General features: G+C 40.7%; 1 protein-coding gene across 2 annotated transcripts in view; it reads left to right on the top strand.

The window, feature by feature from the left end:
• LIMK2 (LIM domain kinase 2) overlaps window positions 1–21,150 on the top strand; it is a 70,989-nt gene that overhangs the window by 3,728 nt on the left and 46,111 nt on the right. For both annotated transcript variants that reach the window (XM_081282943.1, XM_081282942.1), the window contains exon 2: window positions 11,866–11,965. In XM_081282943.1, coding sequence (XP_081139069.1) covers window positions 11,866–11,965 — 100 coding nt within the window. The remainder of the gene's footprint in view (window positions 1–11,865; window positions 11,966–21,150) is intronic.

Raw genomic sequence — 21,150 nt, 5'->3', positions numbered from 1 at the left:
CAAGGTATCCAGGGTGGCTCCAATTTCAATTGGGGAATAGTTCTCTTTTTTTTCTTTCTTTCCTTCCTTCTTTGCTTCCCTTCCTCACTCCCCAGTGTCTCAGTTATTCTGAGTACATGCTATATCCCCAACCCTATGAATCTGAGAAGTCAAATAGGTTTTAGAAAGTGGGAGGAATTATAATTTAGTAAAGAAACTGTAAGAATGGGATGAAAGGTAGTCAAGTTTCAGCCTCCTCATTTGAATTGATATATGTGATAGAGTCAAGGATTAGGAGTTGGGAGAGTTGTAGGAAGCAGAAGGTAAGGCTGAAAGGGTGGGTAAAGTCACACTGTAGAGGGTTTAATGCCAGGCTGAGGACTGTGTAATTTTCCAGTCTGCATTAGACACCACAGGTTTAGTCAGGAAGTCATGATGTGGGCCTAGGGTACCAATCTGGAGATGGGTACAGTGGACCCTTAGGTACATTGTTAGTGGTAGCAGTAGAAAAGGTAGCATAGGAGATGCCCCATGATATGGACAGGGCAGGGTAACTTGGATGGATCTGTATAGGATGGAGGGACCATAATATGATCCAAGAGAACTCTAAAGTTTCAAAGCTCAAAGGGCTCTATTAGGCTTTCCATATTCATAGTAGATTCTCTGGATCTTCTGGACACTGAGCTAATTCCCAACTTAGGGCTGGCTTCTGATCTGGGAAGGAAACTTGAGAGGGCTAGGTTTAAGGGGCATACTAGGGAGGGGTAGGGCCCATCCCCAGGCATCACTTTGGCATTTCAGTGAGAGGACCTAGAACTATAGTAGTCTTATGCAAGTCCATCTTCTTTCTTACCCTTGGCCTTTCTTATATGGTAGCAGGAATTACTCTTTTATCTACCAATTTATATCCAATAATGGCTAAAACATGAAACCATTGCCTGCTTATATTATTTATTGAACCCCTCACCTTGTGTGATCTTTCTACTTTTAATTTGTTTGATCAAAAAAGAAAGTTTTTTAAAAAATTTTTTAGTTGTAGATGGACGCAATACCTTTATTTTGTTTATATTTTATGTGGTGCTGAGGATCGAACCCAGTGCCTCTCACATGCTCAGTGAGCACTCTGCCTCATCCCCAGAAAAGAAAGTTCAATCTGTAAAGACATAGACTTTGGAGTCTAACTAATATTACTAATCCTTATCTCATGGGATCTTTGTATTCAATTAATTTATACTTGAATAGTGCTTAAAATATCATCTGGCACATAGTAAGGATTCAAAGTAGTTTTTAATCATGGACAACGGGTAGAGAAATGCTATATGAGAATGTACTAATTGAGCAACTAGTTTTATGATAAACAGATTCTTTGCAGGCCTTCCCCCAGATAAGAAAGTGCCTACTCATTCCTAGCAAAGTCCGCTTATGGTTAGAAGTAGGAGCCTGAAAGACACAGGAACCTTCTGTCTCATTTGTCTCTCTGAGTATAGAGTTTGCCCTTCTCCTGACACCACTCTAACTTTTCATTTCTCTACATGTCCTTGTCCCTCAAGCCTGATAAATATTCACCAGGGCCCCAGTAGTTCCTGGCCTAGTCTGTACCTTGCACATGTGCACACAGAAGAAGGTTGCCAGGCTGGATACAGTGGTACATGCGTGTTATCCCAGCAACTCAGGAGGCTGAGATGGGAGGATCGTAAGTTTGAGAACAGCCTCAACAACTTCGTGAAACCCTGTCTCAAAATAAAAAATAAAAAGGGATGAGAACGTAGCTTGGTGGTAAAGTACCCCTGGGTTCAATCCCTAGTACACCTGCTACCACACATACACACAAAAAAGGTTCCTGGATTTGTTTTGAAAATATTCCCTTCAGATTTCAGAAGTTAGTCTGTTCTGTTCATTCTTTTTCCTGGCTAACCTCCTAGATATACATGCAAGAAGGAAGAGAAATAATTCACAGATTGGTCCAACCAAATGCCAAGCATTGTAGGGGGTGTTTTCACATCTATTACATTATTTCTTTTTAATTTGCTGGATAATCCCATAAGGTAGGTAGTATTATCGTCTTTTTCAAGATTAGGAGACAAGTTCAGAGAGGGTAGATAAATTATCTAAGGCAAAGGACACAGGATTCAAACCCAGCTCTTACCTCCAGTTCTGCATAGTTTTTTGTTTTTTTTTTTTTCCTAATAAAGAGTTAAAGAAAGAAAGAAAAAAAAAAAACAGGTAAACTAAGGAGTTAAGGGAAGAAGAAAACAGCAAGAATGAAACTTCTGAGAATCCCATGTCTGTGCCTTAACCTGAAAAATGAAAGGCCCCTGGTTGGTGTCACAGACTCAGAACTATAAGGAACTATTTGATTCTTCCTTTTATAAACAAAAAACTAAGTTCCAATAAACTTAGAAGCTCCTTTAAAAATCATCTAATTATTTTTCCTGAGACACTCCCTTTAGTAATATTTGGTAAACTAGTGAGGATGAAAACCCTTTGGGATATAGGGGAGAGAGTATCGTTAATCATTACTCTTAGCCTTTTTGGTAGTCACTTGATTAAAATGTGATCTTTTTCTTTTGGCTATTTACCAGAGCTGCTGCCCTACCCTTCTGTTTCCTGTTTTGTCCTGAAACAAGTGGGATTTATACACCTGACCTGCTAGTTCTCAGGGGGCCCAGCAGTTAACACACTTGTTGTTTTATGCTCTGCTGAATTGACTGGGTTTTGTTCCTGGTTCTCATTGTCTGCTGAAACATGAGAAGCTTTAAAGAATTTGCGCAAATGAAAGGACAGGATCTGAACGTGTTGGTTCAGGCTAGGCATTAGGGTCTTCGGAGCGGTCAGTGCTTGAGAATTTCTTACCACTTTGATGTCTGAAAAGGACTAGTTTGTAGAAACCCAGTTTAGACCAAGATAAAGGTGAGTGTTAAGCACTGGCTCTGAGCTGGGGCACCAAGTTGACCCTTCTACCAAATTGCTGTGGGGTCTTCAACAAAGAGAGAGAGAGAGAGAGAGAGAGAGAGAGAGAGAGAGAGAATTTTTTTTTTAATTTTTTTTTTTTTTTTAGTTCTCGGCGGACACAACATCTTTGTTGGTATGTGGTGCTGAGGATCGAACCCGGGCCGCACGCATGCCAGGCGAGCGCGCTACCGCTTGAGCCACATCCCCAGCCCGAGAGAGAATTTTTTTAATATTTATTTTTTAGTTCTTGGTGGACACAACATCTTTGTTGGTATGTGGTGCTGAGGATCGAACCCGGGCCGCACGCATGCCAGGCCAGTGCGCTACCACTTGAGCCACATCCCCAGCCCCCTTCAACAAGTCTTAACTTGTCTGAGGTTACAAAGGATAATACAAACACAACTGGCTATGGATCTGAGTTGCTGCAAGATCAGCTTTCACTAGCTTTGTGATGGTTAAGCAACTTTCTTCTTCAAACCCATTTTTCTTTAAACAAAACAAAATACTGAAAGACTATATTAGATTAGATATATTTATTTATTTATTTTAATTTTTGTAGTGCTGGGATCAAATCCAGGGTTGGGGATGCTAAGCTGCACTAAATGCCCAACTCAAGATTAGAATATTTTAGAGGCTCTGCATCTTTTTTTTTTTTAATTTTTTTTTAGTTATACATGGACACAATATCTTTATTTTGTTTATTTATTTTTATGTGGTGCTGAGGAAACCACTATACCACTGAGTTACAGCCCCAGCTCCTTTCCCCCTTCTTAAAAGCAACACAGGTTCTCTCACGTGTGAGGAGAGCACTCTACCATTGAGCCACAACCTCAGCCCCCCGAGGCTCTGCATCTTTACCATCCTGTCCTACTAGTGCCTACCCTAGTGAGTTCACAAAGCCATTTGCGGCAGTTGTTGTTTGTGTTGCACACTTACCACTTTTTGTGTGTGTATGTGTGGTGCTGGAGATTGAACCCAGGATGAGGCAAGCACTCTACCAACTGAGCTATATCCCCAGCCCCCACTACTACTACTACTATTACTACTATTACTACTACTACTACTACTACTACTACTACTACTACTACTACTATTGTACTGGAGATTGAACCCAGGGGTACTCTGCAATGAGCTAAATCCCTGGCCCTTTTCATTTTTTTGTTTTGAGACAAGGTCCACTATGTTCTTCAGGGTCCTGCTTAATTGCTGAGGCTGGCCTCAAACTTGGGATCCTCCTGCCTCAACCTCCTAGTCTCTGATATTACAGTATATGCCACTTTTGGACACAATACCTTTATTTTATTTACTTATTTATTTATATGTGGTGCTGAGGATCAAACTCACTGCCTCACACGTGCCAGGAAAGCACTATACCACTGAGTTACAGCCCCAGCTCCTTTCCCCCTTCTTAAAAGCAACACGTTATAATAATAATTGGAGGAACAACTTGCTGTTTATTAAACACCTAATAAAGACCCCTTATTGTTGGAGACTGCTGTGATATTTCATTGGGCTCCCTTTCTGGACTCCAACAATCAGTAACTGTTGATAAGTCTGCAAATATAAGAGGTAAATACTATAGAGGGAGAGGGTGAACAACTTGGTAGAATGGGGTACTTTTCTAGAGGAAGAACTTCCTGCATAGACTGAATTCTGGATTGGTCTTTCATTGGACTTCACAGAAAATCCCTAAGACTTCACACCATTATATTTCTCTTGCATTTCCTGGAATAGAGGTTGTAAGAGAATCAGGATTATTGACTTCCAAGATTGTAAGGGAGCTCAAGAAGCCAAAAGTATTGTTTTTAAATATTTTTTTAGTTGTCAATGGCCCTTTATTTTCTTTATTTATATGTGGTGCTGAGAATCAAACCCAGTGCCTCACACATGCTAGGCAAGTACTTTGCTGCTGAGCCCCAGCCCCAGCCCTTTTTGTTTGTTTTTTAAGAGCCTTCTCTTGAAAAAGGTCTGGGCTAAGAAGGCTGAGGGTTCTGGGTGAATATCCTTGCCCTGGTACTTTGTAATAAATAAGCAATGTGAATGCATAACAGAGAAACAAGCTTTGAACTTGCCACCCCTCTTGACTCAGCCACCCTAGTTGCTGGGATTACAGGCATGTGCCACTGTACCTGGCTAGATTATCTGGGGAATTACTTCTTTTGTTGTTGTTGTTCTTTGAGAAAGGGGTTCCCTATATGGCCCACATTGGACTCAAATGATCTTCCTGCCTCAGCCTTCTGCCTGCTGGGACTGTAGGTGCATGCTACTGTATCTGACTAGAAATTACTTTCATAGCTTGCAGTTGTATATAACCTTTCAGTTGGATTTGCTTTTAAGGAGTGTCTGTTCTGTACCAGCTCTACCCTAGGCCCTAGAGATAAGAAGATGTTGAAGTAGCAAGTCTTGCCCTTTAGAACTGGGAGTGAGGGAGTGAGGGAGAAAAGCTGAGCAAGGGTGATTGAAAGAGACAGAAAAATACAGGGTGAACTATATCTTATTTCACTATATAATCATCACAGAATTTATGGGTTTTTTTTTTTTTTTTTGCAAAAAAAGTGGAATGCAACCATTATTCAAAGCTTTTTCTTTAAAAAAAAAAATGTAGCTGGGCACAGTAGCACACACCTATAATCCCAATGACTTAGAGGTTGAGGCAGGAGGATAGCAACTTCAAGATCAGCCTCAGCAACTTGGACCCTCAGCAACCTAGTAACACCCTGTTGCAAAATAAAAGGACTGGGAATGTAGCTTGGTGGTAAAGCACCTCTGGGTTCAATCCCCAGCAACTGCCCCCCCGTCCCCCCCGCGCGTGCGCAAAAAAATTGTGCCAGTATTACTTAAAACAACTGTCTTTGGTATAAGATTAGGATGCATGGAATACTTATGAATATGCATTAAAATTGAATAATCCAAACTGATTATCATTTCTTCATGGCAGTTTAGCAAACACTTTTCTGGTCTGAAAAAACAAAAGGATAACACATTAGTTGTTACTGATTTATGCATTGTTGAAATATTATACTTGAGAAAATTTACTGTAGTGTTGTGAAGTATACTTATAAAATTTAATCTGTGGCATCCAGAGATTCTACACTGCTATCATTGGTTTCATTATTTGACAGGGCCATCCTCAGCACCACTCCTTTAAGATGTGTTTACTATTAGTATATTGCTCTGCTCTAAACCACGAGTCGGCTTATAGTGACCATGTGTGCCCTAAGAATTCTAGGTTCACTGAAGTGCTTGAGAAGAAAAATGTGCCTCCATATGCTACTGGTAAATACATTGCTGCTCTGTTTGGCTTTCTTTTCTTTTTTTCTTTTTCTTTCTTTCTTTTTTTTTTTTTTTAATATATATCAGAAATTGATCCCAGGGGCGCTTAACCACTAAGCCACATCTCCAGCCCTTTTTATTTTTTGAGAAAAGGCCTGGTTAGGTTGCTTAGGGCTTGCTTATTTGCTGAGGCTGGTTTTGAATTTGTGGTCTTTCTGCCTTAGCCTCCTGAGTCACTGGGATTACAGGTATGCACTCCCGCACCAAGCCTTTTTCTTTTAAGTAGCATGATGAACAGAATTATACTATGCAACAATTATGTGATAAAAGGTTATAAACCAATTCTGAAATGAAAAAAATATAACAATGGGGCTGGGGTTGTGACTCAATGGAGAGCGCTTGTCTTGCATGCGTGGGGCACTGGGTTCGATCCTCAGCACCACATAAATAAATAAAATAATAAAGGTATTGTGCTCATCTACAACTAAAAAAAAAAAGTCCTAAAAAAAAGTAATGCAGTGAAATACAGTAACTAAAGAACAAACAAGCCAGGTACTGTGCACAGACCTGTAATCCCAGTGACTTAGGAACCTGGCGCAAGAAGATCACAAGTTCGAGACCAGCCTCAGCAATTTAATGAGACCCTGTCTCAAAATAGGGCCTGGGGTTTTAACTCAGTGGTAGAGTACCCCTGGGTTCAATTCCCAGCACCACAAACACACACAGACACACACACACACACAAATGATATAAAACAGGTGTAGACAAAATGGAACAAATACTGCCTGTCTTTGGGGGACAGTCAAGGAAGAAACCTAATTAAGGGCAAGAGATGGAGGAAAGGGGGCTGGGGATGTGGCTCAAGCGGTAGCGCGCTCGCCTGGCATGCGTGTGGCCCGGGTTCGATCCCCAGCACCACATACAAAACAAAGATGTTGTGTCCGCCGATAACTAAAAAATAAATATTAAAATTTTTTCTCTCTCTCTCTCTCCCTCACTCTCTTAAAAAAAAAGAGAGATGGAGGAAAGTATGCTAAACATAATGAATAACTTGAGGTGTGAATGTCAGGGTGCAAGAACATTAATGTGTATGGCAGTAATACAAAACAGATGAAATATAACTAGAGCATTTCTTTGTAAGGGATGATGAGAAGTCAAGGTTTGGGGGGGCTTACCTTGTGAGAGCTATTCACTCCTTTAAGGACTGTAGTAGGCCAGGGGCCAGACGTGGTTCCCTTAGTCCTTTCAAGGTAACTATAGCCATCTTTATTGGAAGTGTGAGGAGCTTTTTGTTCCTGCCTCAGAGCCTTTGCATCTACCCGTCCAGTGTTGTCCTTCCCTTCCCCTTTTTTGCCCAGTTAATTTACATTTATATATATTTTAGAACTCAGTTTGGAAATTAGTTCTTCAAGGAATATTTTGCCTCAGCCCTGTTTTCCTAGTTATGAACTTGATAACTCCTTCATTCCACTTGCCCCAATTATAATTATATTATTGTTTAATATTTTCCCTGTGTCTCATCTCTCTCTTGTTTGATGCTCTTTCCCCCAACACAGTGTTAGACGCATAGTTGGCCTACAGTAAATATTTGTTGAAAGAATGACTGAAGCATTTCCATTGAATTTAGCAATAAGCGGTTACTGTTGACCTTGGTGAGACAGCTTCAGAGAAATGGTGGGGGTGGAAACCAGATTGCAATAGATTGTGTAGTAAGTGGGAAATGAGGAAATGAGGACATTGATATGTAGACAACTTTTTATAGGTGTGGCTATGAAGCAGATAAATCAAGGTGGTAGCTAGAGAAGAAAATGGGGTCCAGAATTGTTTTTGATGGGAAAGACCTGAGCTTATTTGACTGATAAAAAGGAGCCAGTGAAAAATGGGGGTGGTGGTGGAGATAACTGAAAGTTTGCATTTTCTAAGAGGTGAGATAGAATGGAATTCAGTAGTGCCAAGCTAAATAGTCCAGCCTTTGTTCTGTAGACATTGGGGAGTAGGACCTGGAATTGAGATAACTTGGAGTCTTGACTGAGCCAGCTAATATTGTGCAGTAGACAAGGAAAAGCAGCCAAAGATCTGCAGTAGGACCAGGGCAAGGAACAGGGATGGACTAGAGAGGCATAAGGTGGAACCAGGTGGCTGTGGGGGGGGGGGTCTAGATTTTGTGTCCCTCATGCTTAATACAGAACAGGTACTAAAATAAAGGGTAGATTGAATGATTTTGAGGTTTCTCAGGACTAGAGAAAACAGGGAAGTCTCTAGAGGGTGTGGCAACAACAAGCTTTCTTTAATATCCTCATAATGAAAGTTCTGATCCTCTTTAAATTTTGGAAGCAGTCAGAAGTTATTCAGAGCCAAAATGTTGAGTTGTTGAGTAAGTGGGTGGTCAGCTTAGACACTGTTACTTTTGGGTTGAAATTTTTAAAAGGAGAAACAAGGTGTGGCTCCAATATAATGAGATTACTGGGGGTGGGGTAAGACATGCTCATAAACTGACTGGAAAAGTCTTTCCATGTAAGGTTCTAAAATGTTTCAAGAAGGTACTTCAGAAGATTCATTTGGATGCAGTGTTTATTAAAAACCCTTATAGCGGGATGTGGTAACACACCGTAGTAATCCCAGGGACTTGGGGGGCTAAGGCAGAAGGGTGTAGCTCAGTGGTAAGGTACCCCCTAGGTTCAATCCCAGTACAAAAAAAAAAAAAAAGAAAGAGAGAGAAACAGCCCTCTCACTGGGGCTAGGGGTCTAGCTTAATGGTAGAGCACTTGCCTAGTGTAAAGAACCGTGGAAAAGCTCAACAAGTCAAAACAATCGTTTACCTGTCTGAGATTTTATTAGCAGGACTGTAGCGGCCAGTCGCAGAAGAGAAGGGGAGAGAGAGAGAGATAGAAAGAGAGAGAGAGAGAGAGAGAGAGAGAAGAAAGAGGGGGAGAGAGAGAAGAGAGGGAAGAGAGAGAGGAAGGGGGGAGAGAGGAAGGGGGGAGAGAAGGGGAGAGAGTAAGAGAGAGAGGGAGAGTAAAAGAGAGTAAGAGAGTGAACATGAACAGGGTGTTGATATTTATGGGCTTAACACAGGATGAGGAGGAGCAAGGCGAGTAAGCTGTTACTCCTTCATTGGCCGAGAGTTCGAGCCACTTTAGGGATTGGAGGTGCGCCATTCAAAGTTCGAGCCATTCACAGGGATTGGAGGTCATAGTTCGCTTGCCATTCAGTCTGTCATGGACCTGAGCTCCCGGAAGAGAAGCACTCTGGGCGCCATCTTTACCAACACCTAGTGCCTGTGAATCCATGGCTTCAAGCCCCAGAACTGTGTGCATGCCCTTGTGTAAACACACACACACACACACACACACACACACACACACACACACATATCTCTCACTAATTAGTCATCTTGCTCAGTGTCTAATCTGACCGGAGTCTGATTCAAGTGAGTCTTTCAGATTTTCTACCCTGGATTTTTGAGAATGATGGTGTACTCTCTAACTACTGCCATTCTGCCACCCAGAAAGTTTTGTCCTCTCTTAAGAGTCAGAGTTTTAGATCTTGGAAGAACTACTGGTGGGCATATATATGTCGCACCACTAAGGAACTAAAGGAGAGGAGTGGATTTTAAAATTTGCCAACTTGTTTAACTGCTCTGGGTTACAAAGAGGACAACTGTCTGTACACTGACTGCCCCCAAATGGTGCTGAGCAGTCTTGGAGTGCTAGAGCTATGCTTTGTCTATTCATGGTCCCTGTGCCTGTGAAACAGGGTTCAGTGACCGTCATTGTGCCTGTGGCAGTCTGGTGCCTGTGGCAGTCTGGAGTCACCGTAAGAGAACAAAGCTGCATACACAGAGTGCACAAGAGAGTCTTGTAACAACCTCGTCCCTCTTTCTAGGGCTAAGTCAGGTACCACAGCTTGATCTCAGCTACCCACTTTATTTTAAAAAGTTGGTATCTGAGCTACATCAAGAATACTGTGTTTTGTTTGGGGTACCTCCCTTTCATAAGGACATGGATTACCTGTGCTTTTTGTCCATGCTGATCTTAGCCCACACAGCCCTGGGGTACCCTTTCTCAGCCTTTGGTAAATCTTCTCCATCTTTCAAGTCTCAGCTCATGTTTTCACTTTCTCTGCAGAGACTTTCCTAGCCCCTTCTTCCAATGAACAGGAGTTAGTATGGTGAAGTGGAAAGAGCAGATGCTTTCAGATAAGCCAGAGTCTGAATGCTTAATCTGCTATTTGGCCCATCACGCCCCCCCCCCTTTGAACTTCGGTTCTCCCATCCATTAAATAAGGATGATACTATTTGTGACACAGGAAGGATTATTTTGAGGATTAAATGAGATTGGGTCTATGAAAGCACTTAGGACAGTTCTTAGCAAATAAGAAACATTTATTACATGTTTATTCTTTTTATACCCAAACTTTTCTTTCAATGAACTTAAATAGTAATTCTACTTCTGAAATAATGTCCAAGTGAAAAGTTACATTGTGGAAGAGTTTGTCTTTTTCCAAAGGATTTTCTGCTTGAGGAGCAGAGGCAATGTTATCCAACAGTCTCTAACATAGAGCTTTTTATCAAAAGGATCAGTGTTGTTGGTTGAATGAATAAGCTCTTCGACTAATTGATAGAAAATTGGAGCAGTAGTAAAAGGCAATAACATATTTAACCCAGAGAGGAATGGTTTCTGGGTATGAGCCAGGAATAGTCATAGACAGGCTGACACTGAAAGCAGGGAGACCCTCACATTTCTTATACTCAGAACTGTAAGTGAAGGCTTAAATTCTGGTTTTGTTTTCGTACAGAGAGAGAGAGTGTGTGTGTTTTACTGGGATTGAACACAGAGCACTCTGCCCCTGAGCTATATCCTCAACCTTTTTTTTTTTTTTTTTTTTTTTGGTGCTGGGGCTTGAACTCAGGGGCACTTGACCACTGAGCCACATCCCCAGCCCTATTTTGTATTTTATTTAGAGACAGGGTCTCATTGAGTTGCTTAGCACCTCACTTTTGCTGAGGCTGGCTTTGAACTCGCCATCCTCCTGTCTCAGCCTTCCAAGCCACTGGGATTATAGGATGTGATACTGCGACCAGCTTCTCAACCCTTTTTATTTTTTATTTTGAGACAAGATCTTGCTAAATTTCTGAGGCTGACCTCAAACTTGTGATCCTTATGCATCACTACACCTGGCAATCAGAGCTGCTTTTTTTTTTTTTTTGATGTTGGGGATCAAACACAAGGCTAGGCAAATGCTCTTTCCCTGAGCTACATTTTCCAGTCAGAACCATTTTTATGAAATTATGTTTGAGGCCATGAGTTCCTTGTCCCTGAAGAAATGAGCTGAGAATTGCCAAGTGCTTTCCAGAGAGATTTTTTAAAAAATATATTTATTTAGTTGTAGATGAGCACATAGTATCTTTATTTATTTTTATGTGGTGCTGGGGATTGAACACAGTGCCTTGTACATGTGAGGGAAGGACTTTACCACTGAGCTACAGCCTCAACCCCTACCAGAGAGATCTTAGGGAGAGAAAACTGGATGTTGAGCCTAACCTTGGCTTAATCCTTTCAGTATGAGATTCTGTTAACTCACTCTATTCTGCATGATAGAAATCCTGTCTCTTTGTTTCCTGATACTTCAGGCCTTTGACCTTCTTGGTTTTATGTGTAGGTGAGGATGCCTGGAGGTGTCACGGCTGTGGCGACCTTGTTGCTCCAAGTCAGAGGTTGTACAGGACTGTCAATGAAGCCTGGCACAGTTCTTGCTTCCGGTAAGTATGCTGTCCTCCTTTCTTTACCAGCATACAATGGGCTAGGTTCTGTTTTATTTACTGGAAAACAGAAAAACAAGCTTCTGACTTGAGAATTTGAATTTTTCCTGACAGGCAGGGGGGGCAGGGAGAGAAGTGTGCCAAAGAAGAACACCCCTGAAGCTAGTTAAAGTGGAAGAACCACAAATGAGCAGTTAGAGGTGGGGTTGGAGAATGAGAGGAGTCCTTCCCAGGGTTTCTCCCAGCACCCTCACCTTATGGATAAGGAACCTGAGACCCAGAAAGTAACATGGGAAACTGTTTAAAAAAAAAGTAACACTTTCCCATGTCTGCACTACTGATTCTACAAGTGTCTCAATAGTTGTTTTTAGGGCTGAGGATGTGGCTCAAGCAGTAACGTGCTCGCCTGGCATGTGCGGGGCGCTGGGTTTGATCCTCAGCGCTACATAAAAATAAAATAAAGATGTTGTGTCCACCGAAAACTGAAAAATAAATATTTTTTAAAAAAAAGAGTTGTTTTTAGTGCAAATGGTGATACTGGCTCTTTTACATCACAGGATGCCTCCATAGGTTCCCACTTTTACTTATGTGTGTGTGTGTGTGTGTGTGTGTGTGTATACATATATATCAGTTGTAGATGGACACAATACCTTTTTTTTATTTGTTTATTTTTATGTGGTGCTGAGGATCAAACCCATTGTCTCAAACGTGCTAAGCAAGCACTCTACCATTGAGCTACAGCTACAGCCCCGATTTCTTACTTTTTGTTGTTAACTTCATTATAGCTTTTAGATTATTGCTTGAAGGCAGCCCAGTGTCTTGATAGTTACACACATTTTGAAGTCAGATTTGTATTTGTTCCTGCTTTTATTTTTTGTTCTGGGGTTTGAACCAGGGGTGCTTTCTTTACCATTTCTGAGCCATTGTGCTATATTCCTAGCCCTTTTTAATTTTGAGACAGGGTCACACTAAGTTGCTCAAAGCCTCACTAAATTGCTGAGATTGACCTCAAACTTGTGATACTCCTGCCTCAGGCATTCCAAGTCACTGAGATTACAGGTGTGCACCACCACACCCAGCTTGTTCCTGCTTTCTATGGCTCAGTTTCCACAATTAGAAAACAGGGTTAGACAGGCCCAGTGACACGTGCCTGTAATCCCAGCAACTCAGGAGTTTTAAGACAGGAGGATTTCTAGTTTGGGGCCAGTCTTAGCAATTTAGCAGGTCCTTAAGCAACTTAATAAGACCCTGTCTCAAAATTAAAATAAAATAAAAATTAAAAAGGAAGGAAGAAAAAAGAAAATAGGGATGTTAGATTTATTGAATAAAATGATGTATGCAAAGCACTCAGTACATAGTAGGCACTCCCTGAATGGTTCTTCCTTTTTCCCATCAGATTGGAATCCTCAAGGCTGAGAGCTTGTTTTTGTCTTCCCCAGAACCCTAAAATAGTGCCTGGCCCACAGTCATTCCACATTGTTGGAATGAGGAGCTGTCCTCTCTGGAGGCTGGGTGGGCATGTCTGGCCCTATGGTCTCAAGTGATAGGACTGTGCCCAGTCCTGAGAAAGATAGCCTGTAGACAGGCACCATGTGCTATAGATTCCAGCTCCCACACACTGCTCTTGTTGCAAAGCATCCCCTGTGTTGATGTCAAATAATTTAGTTGACCTTTAAGCACTTGCCTCCCTGCCTGGAACTACATGGGGGGTTGGTCTGGAGAGGTCTGGCCTCTGAAAGAACTGGAGAGAATCCAGCATTTTCCTGCCCTTTAGCTCTAACTCAGAGCTCTCATTTTCTTTGTGGTTCTGATTGCCTTAGTTCCTCCTCTCTTCACCCCAGGGATATCAATGTTAACTTCTCTGTGATGTTTAGTATGATAGGAGCAGAGTGTCAGAGCTTTGAGTTACCTTATATATAAAGCCTTTAGTCAGCTCCTTCATTTTATAGCTGAAGCTTATAAGCAGCATCAGAACTCAGTGAGTTCCCATACTAGGTCTTATCTGGGCATCTAACCCACATTGGTCAAATTTATTTCTGCTGTTTTCCTATTTGTGTGAATGTTTTCTATTCAAAATAAGCAAGACAGGGTAGAATAAACTAATCATTGAAATTTATGGATTTTTCTGGGGCCAAAGGACTTTAAAACTTAGTGGGACCACCTACTATATTATATAACCCTTTCATATCAAAGATGAAACCAAAAGGATGGGCTCAGTATCATTCAGACAGGCCATGGATGACAAGATCTGGACTTAGAACTGAGGTCTTGGCTCATTTATAGGTCTAGTCAGATGTTATCCTTGTTTGAGAACTCCTTGTGTATGTGTGAGAGAGAAAAACATACATACAAATGCATGTACATAAAAAGTAACTCATATTTGGGCTGGAGTTGTAGCTCAGTGGTAAAGTGCTTTCCAGACATGTGTGAGAGGAACTGGGTTTGATCGTCAGCACCACATAAAAAAAATAAAATAAAATAAAGGTATCGTGACCATCTACAACTAAAAATATTTTTTAAAAAAGTAACACATATTAGCACAATGGATAATAGTATAAGAACATAGGCTACAGAATAAAACTGTCTGGTTTTAAATTCTGGCTTTGCAAGTTATTAACTGGCCTTGGATGGGTGACTTCCCTAAGCTTCAGGTACCTCATCTATAAAATGAGGATAAGAATGTTACTCATCCCATGTACTTATTAGGAAGGATTAAATGTGATGATCTATCTAAAGTGCCTAGCAAATGATCTGTCACATAGAAAGCTCTTGATAATCAGTACTTGCCACTTCATATTATAAGTGTGTTGTCTACATACATGTGTATTTTTACATTTATTTCCCTCTCTCCCATGTGTTTCTCTGTGTATGTATGGTAGTGATCAAACCCCTGGCTATGTGTTTGTGTGTGTGGGTGTGTGTGTGGGTGTGGGTGTGTGGATGTGTGGTGATTGTGCTGGAGATCAAACCCATGATCTTTTATATGCAAGGCAAACACTTTACCCCATCCCTATTGCCCCTATTTTTCTCTCTCTCTCCCAGGGATTGAACCCAGAGGTACTTAATCACTAAGCCACATCCCCAGTCCTTTTTATTTTTTGAGACAGGGTCTTGTTAGGTTGCTTATGGCCTTGCTAAGTTGCTGAGGCTGACTTTGAACTTGCCATCCTCCTTCGCCACTGGGATTACAGGTGTACACCAATACACCCGGCTTCCTATTTCTCTTCATTGGTTACCTGATGTGTAGCCACAGGAAATAAGGGCAATTTTGAACTACCTTGGCACATTAAACCAAAAATCATGATTGTGGGGGGAAGTAAAGCATATAGGTTTAGTCTCCTGGATTTGCCACTCATCTTGAGGACAGAGCCAGCTCTGTCCAAGGAATATATCTCCCAACTCCTGAGCTTTCCCATGGTAAATTCAATGACATGGTGCCCTCCAATATAGTCTGATAGTTTGCTCTGGAGAGAGTGACTATGTTATGGAGTCAGTTTGACTTTTGCCCAGATTGTTTCATTTATAGGTCTAGTCAGATGTTATCCTTGTTTTGAGAACTCCTTGTGTATGTATGAGAGAGAAAAATTGGGGGAAATATCTTTAGAATTGAGAATAACTATGTGTGTCTAACCCCAGGGGTAATTGAATTATAATAAACATGGACATCAACTTAAGTGATATCTTTTTTAGTACTGGGGATTGAACTCAGGGGCACTTTACTAGTGAGTTATATCCTCAGTTCTTTTTTAAATTTTTAAATTTGAGATAGTCTCACTAAATTGCCGAGGCTCCTCCTGAGTTGCTAAGAACTGGCCTCAAACTTATGATCCGGCTGCCTCAGCCTCCCAAATTGCTGGAATTACTGGAATTACAGGTATGTGCCACTGTGCCTGGCTGTGAGTGATCTTTTAAGATCTCTTCCACCCCATTTGCCTGTGCTTTTGATGAACTTGTGTCTGAGTACAGGCCTGCTGGAATCGAGAATTTCCCTCTGTGCTACTTAGAGAAATTTATTGTTCTTTCTCTCAACTGTGGTCTGACCCAGATTGCCTTCTGTTACAATAAAGGGAATTACTTTTCTTCTTCCCTTCCCAGACACCTTTGTTTTCCTAGTCACTGGGTGGGGCTGGATTTTGAATGGAGAAATTGCTGGAGTTGGTCTAAATTCCTCTCCTCACCTCCTTCTTATACTACCCTCTATCTGCAGCCATATCTGTAATCCTGCCTCTGACAGCCTTCCTTCAGATCCTCAGGTGTCTCGCACAATAGGAAGCCACTTAAGGCTGGAACCAGGGACTGTACAGTAGAGGCCAGCTGAAGAAACTTCTGAAAATAGCCCAGTTGGCAATTGTGCTGGTGTAGTTGGGCACCTCGCCAGGATCCTTCCGATCTCCTGAACACATAGCTGACCAGCCCTCCTTCCTCTCCCCCACTTTCTCAACAGGTCTGTTTAAACTCTGAGTGACTCTGACTTCCTTTCCTTAAACAATGCCATTGATTCTCAGTCATACTCTCTGAAGCTCTCTGGGCCTGGCTCCCTCTCTCAGGGAAGGCCCAGAAAGCAACCAGAGTGAACATCATAGCCCAGGTTAAAATGTGGAGTTTTGAATAGCTTTTAGCAAGTTGGCAAGCTAAAGAAACTTGACAAGTTTTCTGATCATTGTCTTTTCCCCTTCATCAGGGGTGTTTGGCCAAGGAGCAGGGATACTACTGGATCTCTATTGTTTAACCTGGTTCCTACAGTATTATCCAAGGAAAATCCAATTCTTAAGGCTCCTGGGAACTGTCAAGGCCTCATTTCTCAGGATCATGAGCACAGACTATGTGTGCTTTCTCTTGTAAGAAATGATTAGTATTGTTTATGCTCTGGAAAAGGGCTAATGTTGATAGAAGAATCTGATCACTTTATCAGGCAACAAACTATTTCTGCTAAATTTGTAACTACAGGAAGGCCAGTATGTAATTGGCTAGCAGACGAGGTACTTTTCATGTTGCTTATGCTACATTCATTTTCCCACCTTCACCTCCATCTAAACAGATTTAATGGGATTATAATAATAGAAATCATTTATTGAGTCTTTTGTGTCAGACATTGTCCTTTACATTTCACAGATCTGGTTTCATTTAATTCTTTTTTTAAATATTTTTAAATTGTAGATCGACATAATATCTTTATTTATTTTTATGTGGTGCTGAAGATTGAACACAGTGCCTCATATGTGTAAGGCACGCGCTCTACCACTGAGCTACAGCCCCAGCCCTTATTTATTCTTAAGACAACCCAATAAAAACAGTGGACTTCAGTCTGACTTCTATTTTTTCTCCCCTAAAACAAAGTCTTATCTATTTTTTTTTCCTATTTTTTTTTATTGGTTGCTCACAACATTACCAAGCTCTTTACATATTATATTTCATACATTAGATTGAAGTGGGTTATGAACTCCCAATTTTACCCCAAATGCAAATTGCAGAATCACGTCGGTTACATATCCACAATTTTACATAATGCCCTATTAGTAATTGTTGTATAAGTCTTATCTATTTTAAAAATGGAGAAGTTGGGTTTGGTGACACAAACCTGTAATCCCTATGACTCTGGAGGCTAAGGTCCAAGGATCCTAAATTTAAAGCCAGCTTCAGCAATTTAGCAAGGCCCTAAGCAACTTAGTGAGACCTTATCTCAAATAAAAAAATAAAAAGGGCTGGAGATGTGGCTTGGTGGTTAAGTGCCCCTGGGCTCAATCCCTTGTATTTTTTTAATTAATTTTTAAAAATTTATATATGACAGCAGAATGCATTACAATTCTTATTACACATATAGAGCACAATTTGTCATATCTCTGGTTGTATACAAAGTATATTCACCCAATTATCTTCATACATGTACTTTGAATAATAATGTTCATCACATTCCACCATCATTTCTAACCCTGTGCCCCCTCCTTTCCCCTCCCACCCCACTGCCCTATCTAGAGTTCGTCTATTCCTCCCATGTTCCCTCTTCCTACCCCACTATGAATCAACCTCCTTATATCAGAGAAAACATTCAGCATTTGGTTTTTTGGGATTGGCTAACTTCACTTAGCATTATCTTCCCCACTGCCATCCATTTACCTACAACTGCCAAGATTTTATTCTCTTTTATTGCTGAGTAATAGTCCATTGTGTATAAATGCCACATTTTTTTTTTTTTTTTATCCTGGACACATAGCTGAAATCTACATCTACTGAAGGGCATCTAGGTTGGTTCCACAGTTTAGCTATTGTGAATTGTGCTGCTAAAAACATTGATGTGGCTGTGTCCCTGTAGTATTCTGTTTTTAGGTCCTTTGGGTATAGACCAGGGAGAGGGATAGCTGGGTCAAATGGTGGTTCCATTCCCAATTTTCCAAGAAATCGCCATACTGCTTTCCATATTGACTGCATCAATATGCAGTCCCACCAGCAGTGTATTAGAGTACCTTTTCCCCACATCCTCACCAAACTTATTGTTGTTTGTATTCATAATAGCTGCCATTCTGACTGGAATGAGATGAAATCTTAGAGTAGTTTTGATTTGCATTAATTCCTGGTATCTTAAAAAAAAAAAAGGAGAAGTAAGGCTGGGCACAGTGGTACATGCCTATAATTCTAAAGACTTGGGAAGCTGAGACAGGAGGATCATGTATTTGAGGCCAACCATGGCAACTTATCTCAAAATAAAAAATATGTACTAAAGTTTTCTATTTAATTAATGCAAATTAGTTGTTTCATATTGATTTTATTTTTATTTTATTTTATTTTTTTATTGTTGGTCGTTCAAAACATTACATAGTTCTTAATATATCATATTTCACAGTTTGATTCAAGTGGGTTATGAACTCCCATTTTTACCCGGTATACAGATTGCTTTATCACATCAGTTACACTTCCATTTATTTACATATTGCCATTCTAGTGTCTGATGTATTCTGCTGTCTATCCTATTCTCTGCTATCCCCCCTCCCCTCCCCTCCCCTCCCCTTCCCTCTCCTCTTCTCTCTCTACCCCCTCTACTGTAAATCATTACTTCCACTTGTATTATTCTTCTCTTACCCCTCATTTCCTCTTATATGTAATTTTGTATAACCCTGAGGATCACCTTCCATTTCCATGCAATTTCCCTTCTCTCTCCCTTTCCCTCCCACCTCTCATCCCTGTTTAATGTTAATCTTCTTCTCAAGCTCTTCGTCCCTACTCTGTCCTTAGTTACTCCCCTTATATCAAAGAAGTCATTTGGCATTTGTTTTTTAAGGATTGGCTAGCTTCACTTAGCATAATCTGCTCTAATGCCATCCATTTCCCTCCAAATTCTATGATTTTGTCATTTTTTAATGCAGAGTAATACTCCATTGTGTATAAATGCCACATTTTTTTTATCCATTCATCTATTGAAGGGCATCTAGGTTGGTTCCACAATCTTGCTATCGTGAATTGTGCTGCTATGAACATCGATGTAGTGATTTTATTTTTTTAAAAGAGAGAGTGAGAGAGGAGAGAGAGAGAATTTTTTTTTTAATATTTATTTTTTAGTTTTCGGCGGACACAACATCTTTGTTTGTATGTGGTGCTGAGGATCGAACCCAGACCGCACGCATGCCAGGCAAGCGCGCTACCGCATGAGCCACATCCCTAGCCCTGATTTTATTTTTTAAAAATTTTTTAGTTGTAGTTGGACATAATACCTTTATTTTTATTTGTTTTTATTTTTTTTAATGTGGTGCTGAGGCTCAAACCCAGCACCTCGCACATGTTAGGGCGAGCACTTTACTACTGAGCCACAACCTCAGCCACTGATTCTATTTTTTTACTTGGCATATCTTTTAAAAACAGAAATTAGATGGTGTTATACATAAAAAAGATAAAAAATAAAAAATGGTTGTGTAAATCAGTGGTAGAGGACTCCTGGGTTTAATCCCCAGTACCACCCCAAAAATAAAAATAAATAAATAAATAAATGGGGCGGGGGAGAGAGAATGAATGAGAGTTGCTTGCTTAAAGTTATAGAGCTAGTAAACAGTTTATTTGGAATTTGAACCTAGGCATTCTGATTCCTTGCTTTCAAGTCTTGGCATTCCTTTTTTTTTTTTTTTTTTTTTTGGCAGGGTGGGGCTACTGAGGATTGAACCCAGGGGTACTTTACCACTGAGCCATATCCCCAGTCCCCCTTTTTAATTTTGAGACAGGGTCTTGCTAAGTTGCTTAGGACCTCACTAAGTTGCTGAATCTGGTCTTTTGCCATCCTCCTGCCTCAGCCTCCCGAAATCACTGGGATTACAAGCATGCACCACCACATCTGATGAGTTTTGGCATTTCTGAATATGGACATGCATTTAACTTCACTGAGGTTATTTCCTCAGCCTGCCTGCCATCCACTAATAGTGTTAGATAAAATTGAAGGGCATTTGTTCAAAGTTTCATGAATTCTAATGTATCAACCAAAGTGCTGTTAACCCTCTCTGATTAATATTGTGTTCCTGATGTGGGAACCCTGCCCTCTGCTGTTGTACTGTTGTCATTACATTTATTGGTCTGAGCCTTTGATTCTGGCAGTGGCCTTCTCCAGAAAGTGTTGTTTGTTTGTTCAGTTTATTTCTAAGGAAACAGTAAGTCAGCAGATCATTAAGGCTGGCTGTTGCCATGGTGGAGTGGAACCAACAGAGAAAGGAAGGCTAAACATCTGAGTTTTCGTAATATTGACTTTCATTCTGTCTCCATTCTGTCTGACTTCCATTCTTTCTCTCCTGAAGCAAAGTTCCTTAGTAATGTTGCAGAGGATGACCTCATCAGTTTGTCCACTGGCCACTCTTCAGTCTTCCTCCTATATGACTTCACAAATTGTACTAGAGGCACAAGGTGAGCATTCCTAATCCAAAATGCTCTAAATCTAAAGCTTTTTAATTGCCAACATGATATCACTAGTAGAAAATTCCATACCCAATTTCATATGACTGGTCATCATCAAGATGCAGACACACTAAAAATATTGTATAAAACTACCTGCAGGCTTTGTTATAAGGGTGAAACATAAGTGAATTTCATGTTTCAACTCAGTTCACATACCCCAAATATCATGCATATGCAAATGGTCCAAAATACAAAATGATTCTGCTCCCAAGTGTTTTAGATAAGCAACACTCAATCTGGAATAGTTGAAAAAAGTGAAT

This window comes from Spermophilus citellus (genome assembly GCF_964194105.1).
Source record: "Spermophilus citellus genome assembly, chromosome: 3".
NCBI lineage: Eukaryota > Metazoa > Chordata > Mammalia > Rodentia > Sciuridae > Spermophilus > Spermophilus citellus.
Note: the sequence above shows the minus strand (reverse complement) of the source record. Positions and strands in the feature narration are given on the sequence as shown.